This window comes from Aotus nancymaae, unplaced genomic scaffold (genome assembly GCF_030222135.1).
Source record: "Aotus nancymaae isolate 86718 unplaced genomic scaffold, 86718_ANA_hifiasm-v0.15.2.pri h1tg000138l, whole genome shotgun sequence".
In the NCBI taxonomy this organism is placed as follows: Eukaryota; Metazoa; Chordata; class Mammalia; order Primates; family Aotidae; genus Aotus; species Aotus nancymaae.
In genome coordinates this window covers 3,051,327-3,071,931 of record NW_026988553.1, presented here as the reverse complement: position 1 = coordinate 3,071,931, position 20,605 = coordinate 3,051,327, and the positions used below count along the sequence as shown (strand labels likewise).

At 55.4% G+C, this 20,605-nt stretch overlaps 1 protein-coding gene across 6 annotated transcripts in view; it reads right to left on the bottom strand.

Annotated features, from left to right (window-relative positions):
* Positions 1-20,605, bottom strand: part of IKBKG (inhibitor of nuclear factor kappa B kinase regulatory subunit gamma) — a 31,238-nt gene that overhangs the window by 3,571 nt on the left and 7,062 nt on the right. For 2 of the 6 annotated variants that reach the window (XM_012467062.3, XM_012467063.3), the window contains exons 2-10: positions 17,586-17,787; positions 14,339-14,550; positions 12,145-12,263; positions 10,627-10,779; positions 9,432-9,528; positions 8,384-8,527; positions 7,709-7,851; positions 7,430-7,491; positions 6,071-7,175 (exon numbers count right to left, since the gene is read on the bottom strand). In XM_012467062.3, the coding sequence (XP_012322485.1) occupies positions 7,033-7,175; positions 7,430-7,491; positions 7,709-7,851; positions 8,384-8,527; positions 9,432-9,528; positions 10,627-10,779; positions 12,145-12,263; positions 14,339-14,550; positions 17,586-17,772 (1,260 nt within the window). In that variant the 5' untranslated portion in view covers positions 17,773-17,787 and the 3' untranslated portion in view covers positions 6,071-7,032. Of the gene's footprint in view, positions 1-6,070; positions 7,176-7,429; positions 7,492-7,708; positions 7,852-8,383; positions 8,528-9,431; positions 9,529-10,626; positions 10,780-12,144; positions 12,264-14,338; positions 14,551-17,585; positions 17,788-20,605 lie in introns of those variants that run through there. The other 4 variants (XR_001109737.3, XM_012467064.3, XM_012467061.3 and 1 more) reach the window with 3 other exon arrangements.

Below are 20,605 nucleotides of genomic sequence, written 5' to 3'. Positions count from 1 at the left end.
CATGGTGAAACCCCAACTCTACTATAGTCCCAGCAACTGAGGAGGCTGAGGCAGGAGAATGGCTTGAACCTGGGAGGCGGAGGTTGTAGTGAGCTGAGGTAGTGCCATAGCACTCCAGCCTGGCAACACAGCAAGACTCCATCTCAATAAAAAGAAAAGACGAAGTCCCTCTATTCTGGGCACAGTGGCTCACGCCTTTAATCCCAACACTTATGGAGGCAGAGGCAGGAGGATTGCTTGAGCCCAGGAGTTTGAAACCAGTTTGGGCAACACGACAAGACCCCCATCTCTGCAAAAATGAAAAAAAAGACAAGAAGAAGTCCCCCAAGTTAGTCACCATGTTCCCTACAATAGGCACTGGGTGTTATCTCTATCCCATTAATGCAGTCACTTCTACCAAGCACCACTTACGGTGACAGGGAATGGTCTACAAAAATATTGATGGAGGAATCCTGATGGAGCTTCAAGACAAGCTCAGGCCGCCAGGGAATGTGTACAAGTGGAGCTGTGCTGAGCGTGTTCTAGGGCAGGGGTCCTGACACTGGTCAGTGACCCTGCTAAGAACTGGGCCACAGAGCAGGAGGTGAGTGTATGTACAGCTGCTCCCCAATGCTCGTGTGACCTCCTGAACTCTGCGTCCTGTCCAGTCAGTGGTGGCCTTAGATTCTCACAGGGGTTCGGACCCTATTGTGAACTGCGTGTGTGAGGAATCTAGGTTGTGTGGTCCTTATGAGCATCTACCGAATGCCTGACGATCTGAAGTGGACCAGTTTCATCCCCAAACCATCACCCCACTCCCCGACCCCGCCCCCATCTGTGGAAAACTTGTCACTGGTGCCAAAAAGCTTGGAGACCTCTGTTCCCGGGAATGTTGCCTGACTGAGCTGGAGGAGGTCCCTGCTCTCCCTCTGGTGGAAGGACAGAGAAAAAGCAGGATAAATGAGGTCATTTGAACTGCCAAGCAGGGAGTTAAAACAGAGCAGCGCGACTTTAAGGTGAAGAAGGTGATAAACTAAGAGCCGTTGAAGATTTAAACAGAAAGCTTAATGAGAAAAAGAAATCGGCCACACAAAGATGAGGAGACCACAGGGTTAAGTGCCGTGTGTGCTAGGAAGGCCCAGCAGGAGAGGGACATGACGTGGTGTCCCGGTGGCACGTCGGCTCTGTGAGCCAGGCTGCAGATGGAGTTCGGGTTTGCCAGATGACATCGGCTGCCATGCACAGAGTGGATCCCAGGGAGCCCGCTGTCTCCAGTGTGAAGCCAGCAAGGAGGTCACCATGATAGTTTTGGCAAAAGGTGAAGGATCGTGAAAGGAAGAGGAATCGATCTTGGCTTCAGCAACTGGGGATGAGGGAAAGGGCAGAGCTGGCAGCGGGTAGGGGCTCAAAATCCAGCTGTGGCTTGGACCGGCTGCTGGGCTCGCTTTCATGAAGGAACGAATCAGGACTGGAAGACAGACGTCTGTCATCAGCATCAAGGCCTTGAAGATGGCCAAGGTCACAAAGGGGGAGTGGCTGAGCAAGGAGAGGAAGAGAATTCGGGACTCAGCTCGGAGACACAGGAACCAGCAAGGAGCCTGCAAAGCAGCTGCCGGGGATTGGGAGGGGAACCGAGGGGTCCAAGGACGACGGTGCTGGCCGGGCGCGGCGGCTCACGCCTGTAATCCCAGCACTTCGGGAGGCCGAGGAGGTGGATCACGAGGTCAGGCGATTCAGACCAGCCTGGCTAAGATGGTGAAACCCCGTCTCTACTAAAAATTGGCCAGCTGCGGTGGCACAGCCGGTAGTCCCAGCTGCTGCAGAGGCTGAGGCAGGAGAATTGCTTGAACCCCGGAGGGAGAGGTTGCAGTGAGCTGAGGTTACCTACTGCACTCCAGTCTGGGTAAAGAGGGAGACTCCGTCTCAAAAGAAAAGAAAAGAAAAAAGAGAGAAAGAAAGAAAAAGAAAGAAAGAGGAAGGAAGGAAGGAAGGAAGGAAGGAAGGAAAGTGACGGTGCTGGGAACTGCGGAACCCCTCGGCAGGCACGCTTCACTCAAACCCCTGCACTAAGACACCCGGCCACCACCTCACGGGCCCCCTGGGACACCCCAGCCCTTCTTGAGTGAGCTCCCGTCTAGAAACACTCAGGGCTGTCCAAAGCGATTGCTGTCTGTCTGTTCCAGCCAACACCTGACCTCCCTTTCTTAGAACATTTACTAGACAGGGCTACCCCTGTCCCTTTGAGACACCCGTGCAGCACCCACCACCCAGGGCCTTCCCCAAGGGCCCCGCAGCCACCCCTTGGAAATGGAATCCTCGGGAGGGACGGGGCCCGGTGTCCAAGTCTCCGAGGGAGGGAAGAATCCCAACCTGGGTAACGACCGGCAGCTCCCACACACGGCCGGCCTCGTGGCAAGGACACTGGCCGCCCTGTCGTCTTTCACTGGAGCCCCCCTCGCCCCCTCCCGACTCCCTCACTCCAGCTTCACAAGGCCAGGCCGCCTCTGCTGGGGCAGGAACAGAGCTCAGCTCACTCCCCCGCAAGCAGGCGTTTCTGAAGAAAATCTCTTTTCTCAGCTTGAACATAAGGCCCGCTTTTATGTATCTTCAATGCCAGTGTCCTTGTAAAAAGAGGAGGACAGGCGCAGAGGCCCGCGGGGACAAGGCCACAGGATGACGGAGACGCAGACCGGAGAGGTGCAGCCGGCAGCCCCCGGCGCTGGGGACAGGCCTGGACGGCAGCTCCCTCACGGCCCCGGGCGGGTCAGTGAGCCCACCCTGCCGACGCCACCGCCAGCTCAGCCTCCAGGCCTCCAGAACCGGAGGCCACACGTTCCTGTGGCTTCTGCCCCACCGTCTGTGGTGCTTGGTCACGGCAGCCCCAGGAGACACAGGAAGCTGCGACCCCATGGAATGGCGGGGGTGGCCCCTGCCCTGTGCCTTGCTGAGCCGCCGTGTCAACAGTGAGCTCTTCCCAGCCACTGGCACAGAAGAAAACAGAGCTACGTTAACACACGAGCGACTGTGTGGGAAGACGTATTCTCTATGTATCAAAGGAGTGCATACAAATTGTAGGCATTTAGAAAACATGTTGACATGTAAGAACAGTTCTCATGACTGTTAACTGTGGCAACTTCTCTACTGGGGTCACTTTATCCATAAGTTTGTCACTTGACCTGTTCACACAAACATGCTATGGGGCATGTTGCGCGTGGGATGTTCAAAATGCCAGCTGTGCCGGGCCACATCGTGAGATACGCAACGTCTTACTTCGCCCCAACCCTTGGAGGCTACAAACGATGAAGTGAGTGCCTCCCCAACGCTAGAGTCATCATAAACAGCTGTCTCAAAGGGTTATGCAGCAGGGCTGAGGACGCTGCCTACAGGCTCGCTCTGTCCCAGCAAACGGCCCTCTCGGAAGGGGCAGCACTGCAAGGCCTGTGCCCTGCACCCTGCCAGCAGAGCGCTCACCTAGGACTTCATCGGTTGCTATTTTCTTATCACTGTTTGCTTGCTCTTGGAGTTGGTGTTGTTTTAGTTACGGGTGAGGGCAAAATGCTTTTTCACTGTGCTTACCGGTCGCCTGCACTGCTCGTGCACACATGAACACCAGAGAACGCCACAAGCTCTGGCAGGGATGGGCTTCTGGCTTGTGAATCAAGGAACTGCAGCCAATAGGGCAGGTGGCTAGTTCCCTCCCAACAGTAACCTGACCAGTTGTTCTGGAGGCTCAACCTAAGCAAAGCCAGAAAGGAACACCCTGGAATGCCACGCCGCTGGCTGGACAAATGCTTTGAAATCCTTGGTGTCTGCTGTACAGTCAACCCTATGCCGTGTCACAGGAGCAAGGAGTGTTTTTCAGGCTCCTAGGCGGTGCTGCTGCACTTGCCCTCATCCGTGTGCTCGGGAAGATGTCCCTGCACTAGGCTGTATGGCGGCCCTGAAAACACGTGCGTATCTTGTGGGTGTGACCTTCTTCAGGAAAAGGGTCTTCGCAGATGTAACCAATGTCAAGACAAGATCATCCTGGATTATCCAGGTGGGCCGTATGTCCAGTGACTGGTGTCCTTTATAAGAGACGGAAGGGAAGACACAGACGAAGAGAAAGAGACCGTGTGATGACAGAGGCAGAGACTGGGGTGATGGCTCCATAATCTCAGGGACCCCAAGGACTGCAGGCTACCAGCAGAGGCTAAGACACAGGCTTGAAACTGATTCTCTCAGCACCTGCAGAGGAGACCAACTTTGCCCAACGGACGCAGTGGCTCACGCCCATAATCCCACGACTTTGTGAGACCAAGATGGGAGGATCGCTTGAGGTCAGGAGTTCGAGACCAGCCTGGCCAACATGCTAAAACCCTGCCTCTACTAAAAATACAAAATTTAGCTGGGCATGGTGGCATGCACCTGTAATCCCAGCTACTCGGGGGGGCTGAGGCACAAGAATCGCTTGAACCCTGCAGGCAGAAGTTACAGCGAGCCAAGATGGCACAATTGTGCTCCAGCCTGGGTGACAGACCAAGACTCTGTCTTCAAAAAAGAAAGGAAAAAGCCAGCCTTGCTGACAACTTGATTGCAGAGTCTGGCTTCCAACACTGTGAAGGAGTTTGTTGTTTCAAGCCCCAAGTGTGCATTACTTTATTACAGCAGGCACAGTCAACTCATACACCCTCCCTCCAAAAAAAGTATAAATGCTTTTGTAGAAAAATTGCAAGATTAGGATTTAAATGTAGCAACTGTGAGCAGAGAAGCTGTCTGTGCGTTTAACGTTTTCCCAAGTACAATCTGAAGAAGGGGAAAAGTCAGTCCCCTCGCCCTTGCAGATGCTGGTAGAGCCCTCAGGCCAGGCCAATTTTTAGAAGGCCTGATATTCCAATTCTAGCCAGCCTCACACTGTCAAATAGCAGGAAGCCCTGTGAGGAAGCCTGGGGTGCACTCACAACATCCCGTTCCCAACCAGGCCTGCTTGGGGGACAGCAGGAAGGCAGCCTGGGTGCTGGGGAGTCAACTTTCAACTTTGCTTCCTTTGTTACAATTGCAGGGTTCATGCCCAGGGCTCTGACATCCTAGGAAATTTCCAGAATCTTGTAAAACAAGTAGAATCGTCTGTTCTTCATAACTGGGCAACAACACTATTGGTGAAGATAGAAGCATGCTTCGGTGTTAGAAAAAGAAAAGCGTTCCTCTGTGAAGCACCTTCCGACAGACTCTAAACTCAAAGCAGCAAAAGGAAACAAAAATGGCTAAATGTGACGACAGAAAACAAACTTCAAGGCCGAGGAACACTAGTAGCTTAGTGCGGTGTGATGCCCACGCCTATGACCCCAGCTACTCACAAGGCCGAGGCCGAATCACAGCAGTGAGCTGTGACTGTGCCACTGTACTTCCACCTGGGTGACACAGAGAGACCTTGTCTCAAAACAAAAAACAAAGAAACACTAGTAGCAAAGTCAAAGCTAATCCTGCTCATGGACAAAGAGTTTCTAAAAGGAACAAAAGAAAAATGGATAAAAGATATGAGCAGCCCAGTGGGGCGCGGTGGCTCACGCCTGTAATCCCAGCACTTTGGGAGGCCAAGGAGGGCAGATCACCTGAAGTCAGGAGTTTGAGACCAGCCTGGCCAACATGGTGAAACACCCATCTCTACTAAAAATACGAATATCGGCCCAGCACGGTGGCTCACGCCTGTAATCTCCGCACTTTGGGAGGCCGAGGCAGGTGGATCACCTGAGGTCAGGAGTTCAAGACCAGTCTGGCCAACATGGTGAACTCCTGTCTCTACTAAAAATACAAAAGTTAGATGGGCGTGGTGGCAGGTGCCTGTAATCCCAGCGACTCAGGAGGCTGAAGCAGCAGAATCGCTTGAACCCAGGAGGTGGAGGTTGCAGTGAGCCAAGATCCCACCACTGTACTCCAGTCTGGGTGAGAAAATCAACTCTGTCTCAAAAAAAAAAAAAAAAAAAAGAGCAGCCCATTCAGAAGCAGAACTAAAAAAGGTCCTTACTCCTCAGGAACAATGCTTAAGCTCACTCTTAACAAGAGAACTGCATGCCTAGCGAATGACAAAACCCCAAATGGGCTTTCCCACCCCCTCCTTGGCAAGGCTAGGGAAATAGGGGGTGGGGAGCGTTGGGAAACCAAGCGCCAAGGAGGGAGGGAGACGGAAGGGAAGACGCAGACGAAGAGGAAGGACTGTGTGATGACAGAGGCAGAGACTGGGGTGATGGAAGACAGAGGCTTGAAACCGCCTCTCTCCGCGCCTGCAGAGGAGACCAGCCTTGCCAGATGTGGCGGCTTATGCCTGTAATCACAGGACTTTGTGAGACCAAGGTGATCTGCCCGCCTTGACCTCCCAAAGTATTGAGATTACAGGCGCAAGCCACTGTGTTCGTGTTTAGGTACCACCTAACCCATCACCCATGCTCAGTGGTGTCACTTCTCAGAATCTACCCGAAAGATACGCTCAACTAATGCACGAGGATTTTTACTGTGCCATTATTTATGGTAACAAAAAGACTGGAAACAGCCCAAATGTCCATCAATAGTGACTGGTTAAATACACACCGGTCTCACTGCACAATGGAATAGCACGCGGTCCAAAAGGACAGCAGCCGTGTGCACTGTAAGAGGGCAGCACTCCCAGAGCACAGCAGTGGGTGGGTCGGTGGCCAGTAGGAGGAAGAGCTGCCACCCAGCTCTGCCCATGGAAGCCGGGAAGCAGTTCTCCCTGAGAGCACCTGGCCGCCATTCTTGACTTCCCCAGTTGGAAGTGGAGGAAGAGGGAGGGATTAGCCCAAGGCAAGTGGTTCAAGCAGACAGAAGGCAACAAGGAGAGCAGTGCCTCAGGCCTGCTCGGGACCGCAGCTGCCCTACAAGAGGGGACCAGTGGACCCAGAGCTGAAGCCTGAGGCAGCGCAGCAGGCTCCTGGGCTCCAGGCAGCACCCCCCTCGTGCTCATCTAGCCCTTCATCCTGGGCTAGGCAGGCAGGAGAAGAAAGCACAGACAGCTCCCGGGCATGTCCTCAGCAGGCGGTGGCCTTGTGCTGGCCGGCTCTACTCAATGCACTCCATGACGTGGATCTGCAGGGTGTCCATGTCAGGGGCCTGATACTGGCACTTGGGACAGCAGAAGTCAGGTGGCTCCTCAGGGGGGCTCCTCCTCTGGTTGGGCTGAGCCAGGAGAAAGGAGTGGTGGGCTGGGAAAAGAGAAGAGTCAGAAGCGAGGGGAGGATGCAGAGGACAGAGACTCGGTGGGACTGTGAGACAGGCCTGCCGGCCTCCTTAGCCTCAGGTCAGGGGCTGGGCTACCAATAGGGTGAGCAGTGCGAGCTACCGCCATCAAGACTCCCGAGAGCGACAGGAAGGTCCAGCTGTGACGTCCCACAGCACAGTGCCTGCCCTCCCCACCCACCTCCCCCTCCTCCGGCAGGCCCGATGCTTGCTCACTCACCGGGGGCAGGGGGCAAGGGGGCCTGGGAGACCTCTACATGCCGCTTCCTCATGTCCTCAATCCTTTGAAAACAGAAACCGTCCGGTCAAGGCACACGCTTCTGTAAAGCTCCATGGCTGGACTAGTGTCAGAGAAGCTCTTAGAAGCTCAGGTGAGAGGAGAGGGGCCGCAGCGAGTCCTAACCCGGAACGCCAGAAGCCATCCGTCTCCTGTAGTCACCACTGGCAACCCCCTAGTGTGTCACCCACTGCTCACAGGGGCAGACTCTCAGAGGCCCACCTGGCCGACTCCTGACAGCTGGCCTTCAATTTGCTGTACTCCCTCTGCAGCTGCTCCAGCTGCTCCTGCAACAGCTCCTTCTTCTCAGCCAGCTTCTCCCGGGCCTGCCTCTCAGCCTGGAAGTCCGCCTTGTAGATGTCCGCCTGGCAAATGCAAGAGAGAGTGATGTGCCCACCACAAGCCAGCCACCCACTGGGCACTGTGCCAGGCACAGAGGAAACAGATACGTCGGCGAGTGACACCAAGTGCACTGAGAGGTCGAGGAGCAGCACAAGTGGCCACCACAAAATGACGCCAAAGAGGCCGGGCACGGTGGCTCACGCCTGTCATCTCAGCACTTTGGGAGGCTGGAGTGGGTGGATCACAAAGTCAAGAGATTGAGACCAGCCAGGCCAACATGGTGAAAACCCGGTCTCTACTAAAAATACAAAAATTAGCCGGGGCTGGTGGAGGGCGCCTGTATTCCCAGCTACTCGGGAGGCTGAGGCAGAAGAACGGTTTCAACCTGGGAGGCGGTGACTACAGTGAGCTGAGATCCTGCCATTGCACTCTGGCCTGAGCAACAAGAGCAAAAATCCATCTCAAAGAGAAAACACACGCACACACACACACAAAGACACCAAAGAGACACAGCAGGTCCCAGCAGGAGGGTGGGCCAGAGAGGAGAGCCCTGACCTGCGCCTTCAGCACTGGGACAGTCTCCATCACCATCTTGTGCTGCTCGGCCTCCTCCTTCAGCTTATCGATCACCTCCTGTTTGGCCACCAGGGCCTCCTCAGCCTGCTGGAGCTGCTGCTTGAGATCTTCCAGCTGCATTCCCTAAAGACAGGCACGGGGAGCTGACGGAGCCTCGCCGGCCGAGGGCGGGGCTGGCTGGGAACTGAGAAGGACAGAACAGTGGCCCTGGCTAACCAAGCTGGGTGACGCTAGCCACCTGATCTGAGGGCCCGCTGCAGGATCTCAGCGTGCACAGGGAGAAGGCTGCCTCCTGTCGTGGGCCAGAAGTACAGAGCAGATGCTGAGGTTTTCTTCAGGACCAAAGAGGCCACACTGAGGTCACGTGGCACAACCTCCCAGCTAGGCCGACATTCCTTCCCAGAATCCCCAGCTGCACAGCCCTCCTCCCACCCTTCACAGGCCACGGGCCACACCCCCGCACAGCGAGGCCTGCCGCATGCACGGCTGAGCTGAGAGCCCTCGCCCCTTCCACTCTGCACCTGGTCAGAGGTGTGCTCATCCCACACAGGCATCGCCAGACCCCCACACACAGACACACCCTGCCAACACTTCCCTCCGGAGATTACGTGGCCACTTGTGTCGCTAACTCTTCCTCATGTGACCTGGCTTCAGGCACACTGCACCCAGCTTAGGTCTGAGGAGGATACTGGGTGGAAATGTTGCCGGGCTTTCCTTGCTGAGCCAGGAGTGCAGATGCTGATGGCTGGCGAGAGGGAACGTCCACGGAGACAAGATATCCCCAGCCCCACAGAGGAAGCATCGCGAGGCTCTGCCCCAGCCCCCCATTATGGTGGCCTGCTGACACTCCTGAGAGCAATATCCCAGGGTCGCCATCTCCCTACAGCTTCCCTGAGCTGTCACGGCTGCAGCCTGACAAAGGTCTAGGGCAAGTCAAGCATCCCTCCCAAAAGCCCACTCTCAAGTTCAGAGACGTGGGGAGAGGAAGAGGCAGGGCCAGCCCTAGAGCCCCGGCGGCCACACTCACTCGCTTCCGCTCGCTGGTCACCACGCTGCTCTTGATGTGGTTGTCGTATTCTTGGAAGAGCTGGTGATAGGCCACCTGCAACTGAGCCAGCTTCCGCCTGAGGAAAAGGAGCTTGCGCTGGAGAAGCCACCTCAGGCCAGTCCGGCCACAGTTCCGCCTCACCCGCTTCCTTCCCTCCCGCGCATCCCAGGCCCGGAGTGGGCTCTTTCAAGGCTGTGTGAGGACTCCTGAAGCTGTCGACTCTGAGGCAGGCTTTGCTGGTCCAGTCACCAGGCAGTTAATATCATTTTCCTTAAAGCTAACATGTTTAAATATTTATAATAAAATCCTGGCCAGATGCGTTGGCCCACGCCCGTAATTCCCACACTTTGAGAAGCCAAGGCAGGGGGCTGGCTTGAGCTCAAGAGTTTGAGACCAGCCTGGGCAACATGGCAAAACTCCACGTCTCCCAAAAACACAAAAGTTAGCCAGGTGTGGCAGCCTGCGCCTGTAGTCCCAGCTACTTCGGAGGCTGAGGTGGGAAGATTGCTTGAGCCCAGGAGACACCAGGTACAGTAAGCCGAGATAATGCCACCACACTCCAGCCTGGACGACAGAGCAAGACCCTATCTTGAAAATAATAGTAGTAATAATAATAACAATAACAACAATACAATTGAACTACCCTGCACTCTTCAAAACTGAACTTCACAAACAACTCAGAAAGGCCAGGGAACTGTTCTAGATTAAAGGGGACTGAAAAGGCACGTCAAGGACAGGAACCTGAGGCCGCAGGTTGGATGCTGGTAGGAGGGGGACACTGGGGGTATTTCTGTTGTCTTTCTGTTGCCCAGGCTGGTCTTGAACTCCTGGGCTTAAGTGATCCACCTACCTCGGCCTTCCAAAGTGCTGGGATTACAAGCATGAGCCACAGCGCCCAGCCTAGAGGGGGTTTGAAAGGACAAGTCCCCTGATGACCTAGTGGCTAGGAAAAGAAGTACAAAAAAGGCCACATGTGGACACACAGTGAAACGTGGTCTGGATAGCAGATGGTATGATTGTATCAAAGACAAACTGGGTGTCATCATGGTCGCCTCTACTGTTAGCAAAGCTAAGGGACAGAATGGGCCCACAGCCACAGACAGAATCTGAAGGACTCCCCAGAAGGCAGAAAGAACCATAGACCCTGTGATGCGGCCCCGCCCCCACGACTCACTTCTCCTCCGAGGCGGCCTGTCGCTCCATGCGGAGCGCGGCCTCCACACTCTGGCCCTGCATGCGCAGCTGGTCCACCTGCACGCTGTGCTGCTGCTGCAGTGCCTCGCGCTCGCTCTCCAGCTGCCGCACCTGCTCGCTGGCTGCCCGGGCCCTGGCACGGGGAAAGAGCAGACTCAGGGAGGATGAACTACAAGCCAATGCAAGGCAGCAGGGTGGAGGCACTGTCACCAGACACGAGGACAACTGCAGGGGGCCAGGTGGGGGCAGCAGGTGAGGTCCAAGAAAAGGATGGGGTCGCCTGCATCCCACAGTGCCAGGGCCAGGTGAGAGGAGCCCTCAGAACTGCCCACGGAGCTCCAATGGGGGGCCGCTGGAGGCCCCAGCAAGAGCAGTCTCTGTGGAGAGGGTCAGGAGACACACTGCCCACCTGGGTGTACAAGCAGCGAACTCAATGCTGCTACCCAGACGCCCTACGTGGAGGCTCAGTTCCCTTAACCTGCAGTTTCCGCGCTCTGGCCGCATCCCACAGCTCCGAGCCCTTCCACAGCCTCCACTGCAGGACGATGGTGGGTGCTTCTGTGCAGACCCTGGGTGGCCTCTGGCCACAGCAGACACAGCCCTTCTCCAGTCACCCCAACTCCGCCTGGCAGGTCTGGCTGCCTGGCTCTCTCCCCTCTGTGCCTGCCCGCACGCTGCCGCCACACCCTGCCTGGGCTCCCTCTGCCCACCAGAGCCCAGGTCAAGCTGGTTGCCCTAAGTGTGCTCTGACCACCTCCTGTGCTGGGATGGCTGGGGCCCTGAGGCAGCTGATCCATCTGTCTGGAGGGTAGAAGGAGGGCCGAGTAAGAACCACGAAAACCTCCCTGCCCTTTGACCCAATGGTCCCACTTAGAAGAACCAAGACCCCTTTTCAAAAGCGAGTAACCAGCAGGCCCAAGGTCCCTGCACCTGGGCCATTTGTAGGCACATCGCTGCCATGAGCACCCACTCTGCTGCTGGGAGTCGGAGATTTACGTACCTGCCTGGCAGACGATGCTGACAGGACCCACCCCCAGTAAACACCCAGGACACTGAGTCTCTAATGGGCAACCCTGGGCAGGAACATGGCCCATGTGGGAGGCACTTCTCACTGTGCCCCTCACAAGGTGGGAGGAGCCTGGGACACAGCTTCTCCAACTCCACCCACAGCTCCTGCCCTGTGCCCTTTTCCCTGTCATCAACCACGGCTATGAGGGTGACTGTGCACCGGTCCCAGAAGTCCTTCCAGAGAACTAGAAACCGTGGGTGTGGGCTTGAGGCCCCCAAAATGCCTCTTAAGGAAATAATACAAACTCCATCAAAGGGTCTGAGAGTGTGGAGAGCTGGCTGGGACCCAGGTCCTGGATGCCTAGCCCAGACCTCTCCCAACGCCTGCCCTGTTTATTCTCATCAAGGAGCACCCTGGAGGCCCCTAAATCCACCTCATGCTTTCTGAAACCCTGGAAGGGGCCTCCGGAGCTGGCTCCCCACCACTCACCGACCCTCCAGAGCCTGGCATTCCTTAGTGGCAGCCTCCAAGCGACTCTGGCTCTCCTGGAGCTCCCCAAGCAAGGACGTCACCTGGGCTTTCACAGAGGCCTTGTCCTCAGCCATCTGCTGCAGGAGAAAAAGCCACTTCCTGTCAGCGCTGCGTTCTCCCCAGCTGCCCACTCATGCCACCTGCAAGCCCCAGGGCAGCCCACAAGCAGCTGAGGCCTGCCTCATGAGCCCAAGGGCCCCCAACCCTCCCCAGCTGCCCACCTTCACCCTGTGCCTCAGGGTGAGACACAGATGGGGCAGAAAGAGATCCCCAAAGAGACGAAGGAGCACAAAGGTGCCTTGAGACTGTCCACAGCTTGGTCACTGCCCCGGCAACCAGGCTGTGAGCACTGAACCGAGTGGCCTTGCAGCTATGGCCCCAGGAGGGAATCTCTCAGCCTCTCTGAGACTTGGGAAAAAAGGAGGCCAGGCACAAACACGGCAAAGGACACACAGGCCCTAGACACACCCGGGGCCACGAGGATGGAGAGTCTGTGCAAAGCAACAGTGGATACTGAACTGTGTTCAACACTGGGAACTGCGGAACCCCTCGGCAGGCACGCTTCACTCAAACCCCTGCACTAAGACACCCGGCCACCACCTCACGGGCCCCCTGGGACACCCCAGCCCTTCTTGAGTGAGCTCCCGTCTAGAAACACTCAGGGCTGTCCAAAGCGATTGCTGTCTGTCTGTTCCAGCCAACACCTGACCTCCCTTTCTTAGAACATTTACTAGACAGGGCTACCCCTGTCCCTTTGAGACACCCGTGCAGCACCCACCACCCAGGGCCTTCCCCGAGGGCCCCGCAGCCACCCCTTGGAAATGGAATCCTCGGGAGGGACGGGGCCCGGTGTCCAAGTCTCCGAGGGAGGGAAGAATCCCAACCTGGGTAACGACCGGCAGCTCCCACACACGGCCGGCCTCGTGGCAAGGACACTGGCCGCCCTGTCGTCTTTCACTGGAGCCCCCCTCGCCCCCTCCCGACTCCCTCACTCCAGCTTCACAAGGCCAGGCCGCCTCTGCTGGGGCAGGAACAGAGCTCAGCTCACTCCCCCGCAAGCAGGCGTTTCTGAAGAAAATCTCTTTTCTCAGCTTGAACATAAGGCCCGCTTTTATGTATCTTCAATGCCAGTGTCCTTGTAAAAAGAGGAGGACAGGCGCAGAGGCCCGCGGGGACAAGGCCACAGGATGACGGAGACGCAGACCGGAGAGGTGCAGCCGGCAGCCCCCGGCGCTGGGGACAGGCCTGGACGGCAGCTCCCTCACGGCCCCGGGCGGGTCAGTGAGCCCACCCTGCCGACGCCACCGCCAGCTCAGCCTCCAGGCCTCCAGAACCGGAGGCCACACGTTCCTGTGGCTTCTGCCCCACCGTCTGTGGTGCTTGGTCACGGCAGCTGTAGAAAACTCAGCCACTTCCCACACGGGAGATCAGCACCTTAAGCCAGGCACTCCAAGCCCTGAGTGGAACAGCGTGCACAGCCCACGGTCCACGCCTTTCCCCAAGGGAGCGAAGCCTGCCTGTGGCAAGTGCCAGGTGCCTGCCAGCAAGTTTCATCTCCACCACTTCTCCCCACCTTGCCCCTCGAAGGCAGCACAGCCCCTTCCTGACTCCCGTCTCCAGGATCCTGCCTTCAGCCAAGCCCATACACAAAGGCCCTGAAGCCGGGTGGTCGGTGCTAACGACATGACTTATTGGGGGAGCCTTGGGCCACACGGCTGGCCCTCTGGTGGCTGTGGCCCAAGTGACTGAAGTCGGCCACCCGGGCGCTCCATGCCTACGCGACCCACCCCCCACGGAAACCCCAACTGCCACAGCAGGGGTGAGCTTCCCTGGTTGTGACTCCGTGCGCACCGTCCCACACCATTGCTGAAAGAAACAGCTGCTGTCTGTACAGCACCCCTGGGCGAGGAGCCACAGAGGCCCACATCTCGTCTCTCCTGAACCCCGCCCCATGCACCCTGAGCCTTCGCTGACCGTAACCTGTGTCCTTCCATTGTAATAAACCACAACTAGGAGTGTGACAGCTTTTCTGAGTTCTGAGCCCTCCCAGCACAGCATCGAGCCCCAGGTGCTCTTGGGGACCCAACCATGGGTTCCCTTGTAGAACACGGGCGTCCCCTTGGGTTTTCGGAGCCTGCTCCTGCCCGGCTACCTGCTGGCACCTCCTCAGGTGCTCCACCTCGCGCAGGGCCTGCTCCTTCTGCGTCTTCAGGTCGAGCTTCTCCAGGCCGAGTCTCTCCACCAGTTTCCTGGCCTCCTGGAATTTGCACATGAGGAACTCCTTCTCTTCCCTCTGGCTGGCTTGGAAATGCAGAAGCTCCTCACAGCGCTCCCGCAGCATCTGGTTGCTCTGCCGGATGGCATCTGGTGGCAGAGGGGACAGCAAAGGGGAGCTGGGTAGCCTGGCTCGTCGGGCCCCGCCTGGGCCCACAGGGGCCTACGGCTCAGGAAGTCAGAGGCCAGAAGCAGGGCGCAGTGTCTCATGCCTGTAATCCCAGCACTTTGGGAGGCTAACTGACCATCCTGGTGCCCCCCCATAATACCATGCCGCCTCTCTTAGGGGTGGACGGCGTGTCAACATTCCCTTCTGTTTCTTTAAACACTTCCAAAATCAATTATACTAATGCCCCTCAGTTTCTCCAAGAAAATACCAAACACATCAGCTTCACTTGGTCAGGAGTTCCAGACCAGCCTGGCCAACACGATGAAACCCCGTCTCTACTAAAAATATAAAAAGTAGCCGCAGTGGCGCGTGCCTGTAGTCCCGGCTACTCAGGAGAGTGAGGCAGGAGAATCACTTGAACCTGGAGGTGGAGGCTGCAGTGAGCCAAGGTTGTGCCACTGCACTGCAGCCTGGGGAACAAGAGCGAAACTCTGTCTCAAAAAAAAGTATGTGTCAAATGCCACTTTTTTTAATTTTTATTTTGTAGAGACAGGGTCTTGCTATGTTGCCCAGGCTGGTCTCAAATTCTTGGCCTCAAGTGATCCTCCCACCTCAGCCTCCCGATGTGCTGGGATTATAGGCGTGAGCCACTGCGCCTGGCCTTATGCCACTTTCTTTGTCAGTGACTGGAACTGATTTGTATTCTGGTCAGTCTGAGGTGTGCCTGCCCTCGGACGCCCAGTACTGGTCCTTCCTGGCCTACATCTCTGCTGTCTTCTGGATCAGGAGTCCTGACATCGCTGCAGACTCCCAGGGTCAGGCTCCCAGGCAAAGTTCACTGCAGCATTGCTGACTGCAGCCTGAGAGGCCCAGAGACTTGGACCAGGCAAGTTAGTGGCTTCTCTGAGCCTCAAAGTCCTCATCTGCATAGTCAACAGAGACAATAACATCCATCTTCCAAGAAGAGGAGGGTTAAACAAGAAAGCAGAAAACAAACGGGAAAAACCGCTGCTCCGCCCCTTGTCAGGGCATGTGCCAGGGCCAGGCAGTCAGCAGAGGCCACAGGAAGGAGAGCCCCACACCCAGGAGACACCCCAAGTAGTGAAGGAGCCATCTGAGAACACAAAACTGCTCAGTGATGTGCAAAGGTTTAGCAACTACAGAGCTGGATCAAATGGGGCAGGCAGTAGCTTCATGTCACCCAGTGATCAACACCCTCAACCAGCTAACTACTGCCTGCTGACGAGCGCAACGTCCCCCTATCCCCCATCAGAACCCTGCTCGCTCTGCCCACAGCTCAGCTTACCTGCAACTTGTCTTTTTATTTTTTTGAGACGGAGTCTCACTCTTGTCACCCAGGCTGGAGTGCAGTGGCGCAATCTTGGCTCACTACAACCTCCACCTCCTGGGTTCAAGCAATTCTCCTGCCTCAGCCTCCCCAGTAGCTAGGATTACAGGCGCCCCCCACCACACCCAGCTAATTTTGTATTTTTAGTAGAGACGGGGTTTCACCACGTTGGCCAGGATGGTCTAGAACTCCTGACCTCAGGTGATCCGCCCGCCTTAGCCTCCCAAACTGCTGGGATTACAGGCATGAGACACTGCGCCCGGCCTGCAACTTGTCTTTTTAAAAATGTTCTTGGGCAGGGCGCAGTGGCTCATGCCTGTAATCCTAGCACTTTGGGAGGCCGAGGTGGGTGGATCACCTGAGGTCGGGAGTTCTAGACCATCCTGGCCAACGTGGTGAAACCCCATCTTTTAAAAAAAAAAAAAAATTTAATTAAAAAAAAAAATGTTCTTAACTGAGGTAAAATTCACATGACATCAAATTCACCATTTTAACTAATTCAGTGGTTTTCAGTGTATCGATAAGGCTGTGCAACCATCAATACTATCTAACTCCCCAGCCCCTCCTCATCTGCCTCTGCCCCTGCAGACTGCCCTCTTCAGGACATGTCACATAAGTGGAATCACACAGTACGGACATGCAACTTCTTTCCATGAGTCTCCCCCTAAAGATTCCAAGCACAAGAGAATTCTCCAGCCCCAGGTGCCGATGGCACTGAGGTAGGGCCCCTGTCCTGGAGCAGGCAGGTCGTGTTGGGCCTCCATGCCCCAGCAGGAACTCTCCAATTCAGCCTCACAAAAGGGGCTACGGGCCCCACCACGCCCAGTGAGCCACCTGGGGAGTCTGTGTGGCCCCTCCCTGCAGCTCTGGGACCGGCAGTTTAGAATGCCCCTGCAGCAGAAAGGCAAGATTGTACGGTGGGTGCCACCTGGCCCCCCCGGGCCAACCCAGGCCCATGCAGAGCAGTGGCAAGGAGAGGGGGTGGGAGGAAGAAGGGCAGGGGCTGGGGGTGTCATCACACCCGGGGCATGGGCAGGAGCATGCAACTGAGCCCTGAACCCATGACGACCTGGAGCTGGCAGCCTACGAAAGAACTCCCTGGTCCCAGCCACTCGGCTGGGTATGGGAGGTCGGCCTTCACCTCCGCTGAGGTGTCTGGGGGTGTAGGGGAGGAACGCACTTTTCCCAAGACAGACCCCGCCCCTCTATAAGGGCAGATCCCACCCATTTCCAGGACTAGGCCCCACCCCCTCTCTGGGCAGACCACACCTCTTCCCAGGGCCAACTCTGCCCCGTCCCAGGATAGACAGCACTTTGTGAATGCTCAGTGCACGCACATACAGGCCTGGACATGTTGGTCCAAACTGGAAGGTTCATTCCAGGTCCACAGTTCCCGGTAGGGTCCACTGAGGCTGTTCCGGAGCCTGCCCACCACCGTGCTTCTCCCTCTGCCCACCCCGGCTTCTTCCACTGTCCCTCCTTTCCCTTCCCAGTACTGATCCTGAGAGCACTCTAAACTTCCTCCCTGCTAATCCACGTCTCAGGGTCTACTTCCTGAAACCAAGAGGGAGGCCAGCACATCCCCATCCCAGGCCCAGGAAACGCAAAGGTGCAGGTGGGGAGAGGATGCCTTCTCCTCAGCAGGGCAGATCCCAACTCTTTCCTCACCTCGGAGCTCTTGATTCTCCTCCAGGCAGCGCTGGAGGGTCTCAGGAGCACCCTGCTCTGAAGGCAGGTGCAACATGGCTGGCTTCCCCAGAGGAGACTCTTCACCCAGCACGTCCTGATCTGCTGCCGGGCCACCACTGGGCTGCACCATCTCACACAGCTGGCTCTTCCAGAGGTGTCTGCTCATGCAACAGGGCCAGGGCTGCAAGAGGAGGGCAGCAGGGGAGTCACAGGAGCCCCACATCCTTACCCTGCAGGATGAGCCCACAAGTTCTGGGGCTACGTTTTAAACAGAAAAATGATAATTCCCCTACTGCCCCAGGATGCTTCTCTCATTCCAAAGGTGGGAAATGGAAGAATTTCACCAGAGGTGGGAGAGTCGGGAGAGGACTGTTTGTGGAGGGAGATGTCCTGACCCCTACACACCCTCAAGCAGGAGAAGCAGAGGGTACCAGCCCCTTAGCCACTGTAATGGGCTGAATGGTAGCCCCCTGAAAAGATATGCCCATGTTCTAACCCCTGGAACATATACGTGTGATTTTATTTGGGAAACGGTCTTTGCAGATATAGGATCTCAAGATGATATCATTCTGGGTGACGGGGGTGGGCCCTGAACCCAACAACCAGAGGGAGACGCACAGGGGAGTGAGCCGTATAGGGACCAAGGCGGAGACTGGATGGAGGCAGCCACCAGAACCAGAGACATGCGAGGGAGGGTCCCCTCTTAGAGCCTGATGAGTGTTTCCTGGGACTAGGGGCAAGGGCAGAGGGGACATCTGGTGTCTAACAGCATGTGCTGAGGAATCTAACAGTGGGCTGTCAGCCTGAGACAGCGGGGTGGAGGGACAGGCTGAGTTGCTTGTGTTCTCTGGTGAACTAGAAGCAGACCACACAGGGCAATGCCAGCCTGGAGCCCTTTGAAATCCTGTCCAGGAAGACTGACTACCAGGAGGTACAGGTACTGATACCTGTAAGCAGGCTTCAGGTGAGGGAAGATGACTTTAACACCAAATAAACTTGGCCATTTTGATTGTTAACACCAATACTGTCCCCCTGAATACCCTACTGCAGCTGGCATAGCTGATCGCTTCCTCCTCAATCTACTTTCCACCCTTGGCTTTCAGAACAGCCCCTTCTCCTGGTTTACTCCCTATCTTGCTGGCTGCTCCTGCCCAGGCACTCTCACTGGGTTCCCGCCCTTCATGTTGGGGTGCCCCAGGGCACTGTCCTAGGGGACAATGTAACCGTGTTCACTCCCGCAGGAGTTCTACCCAGTCTCATGACTTCAACTCCAATCTTGGTGCTTAATTAGACCTCTTTTCTAAACTCCATATTCATTTATCAAACTCAACATTTCTACTTGGATATCTAGTAGTCCTCTCCAAATGAACCTCTCTAAGACCCCTGACAGTCCCCAAAACCCAGATCTACCCAAGGCCTTCTTTGTTATCAGCTGATGGCAAATCCATCCTCCAGTTGTCAAAAGCCCTTTTCAATTCTCTCTCTCTCTCTCACACACACACACACATACACACAAACACACACACACGAGCACATCTAATCCATCAGGAAATCCTGTCAAAATGTATCCCCCAACCCATCTGATCACACTAAGCAGTTACCATTACCTGTTTAAGCTGTGATCATGATGTGCTTGTTTTTCAGAGTCTCGTCTCAGAGAGAGGCACACTTAAATGTTTAAAGATGATGTCTGAATTCACCACCAAATAATCAGAAAACTCCTAGGTATATACCCGAGAGAAATGAAAACACATGTCTCCACATGAATGCTTGCAGCGGCATTACTCACAGCAGCCAGAGTGGAATCAACCCAAATGCCCATCAACCGTGAATAAACAAACATGCTATAACATGAGCACATCTTGCAAATACTATGCTAAGAAAAATAAACAAGTCACAAAAGATTAAATATTGCATGATTCTATTTAGACGAGATGTCCACAATAGGCAAATCCATACACATAAAGTGGATTAATGCCTGCTAGGGAGAAGACAAGGTAAGCTAAAGGGTATGGGGTTTCTTTAGGGGATGATGAAAATGTTCAGAAATTAGTGGTGATGGTTGCCCAACTCTGTGAATATACATACTACAAACCATTGAACTGTACACTTTAAATGGATGAACTGTGTGACATGCTAATGACATCTCAAGCTGTTACTGAAAATAACAATGGTGGCCGGGCGTGGTGGTTCACACCTGTAATCCCAGCACTCTGGGAGGTCAAGACAGGTGGAACACTTGAGGTCAGGAGTTCGAGACCAGCGTGGCCAACATGTCAAAACCCTGTATTTACTAAAAATAGCAAAAAAAAAACAGCTGGGAGTGGTGGTGCATGCCTGTAATCCCAGCTACTTGGGAGGCTGAGGCAGGATAATCGCTTGAACCTGGGAGATGGAGATTGCAGTGAGCCAAGATCATGCCACTGCACTCCAGCCTGGATGACACAGTGAGACTGGGTCTCAAAAAAAAAAAAACAAAAAAAAAACAGGCCAGGCACAGTGGCTAGCACCTGTAATCCCAGCACTTAGAGAGGCTAAGGCAGGTGGATCACAAGGTCAAGAGATGCAGACCATCCAGGCCAACATGATGAAAACCTGTCTCTACTAAAAATACAAAAATTAGCCAGGTGTGGTGGCGCGTGCCTGTAGTCCCAGCTACTTGGGAGGCTGAGGCAAGGAGAATCGCTTGAACCTACGAGGCGGAGGTTGCAGTGAGCCGAGATCGCGCCACTGCACTCCAGCCTGGCGACAGAGGGAGACTCCATCTCCAAAAAAAAAAAAGAAAAAAAAGAAAAAAAAAAAAGAAAAGAACGGGAGAGGATTGCAAGGGGTATAAATCAAACAAAATTAGTCAAAAGTTAATAACTTCAATTGTTGAAATCGGGAACTGGGTACATAAGATTTACTATATTGGTCGTGTGTGGTGGCTCACGCCTGTAATCCCAGCACTTTGGGAGGCTGAGGCAGGCGAATCACCTGAGGTCAGGAGTTCGAGATCA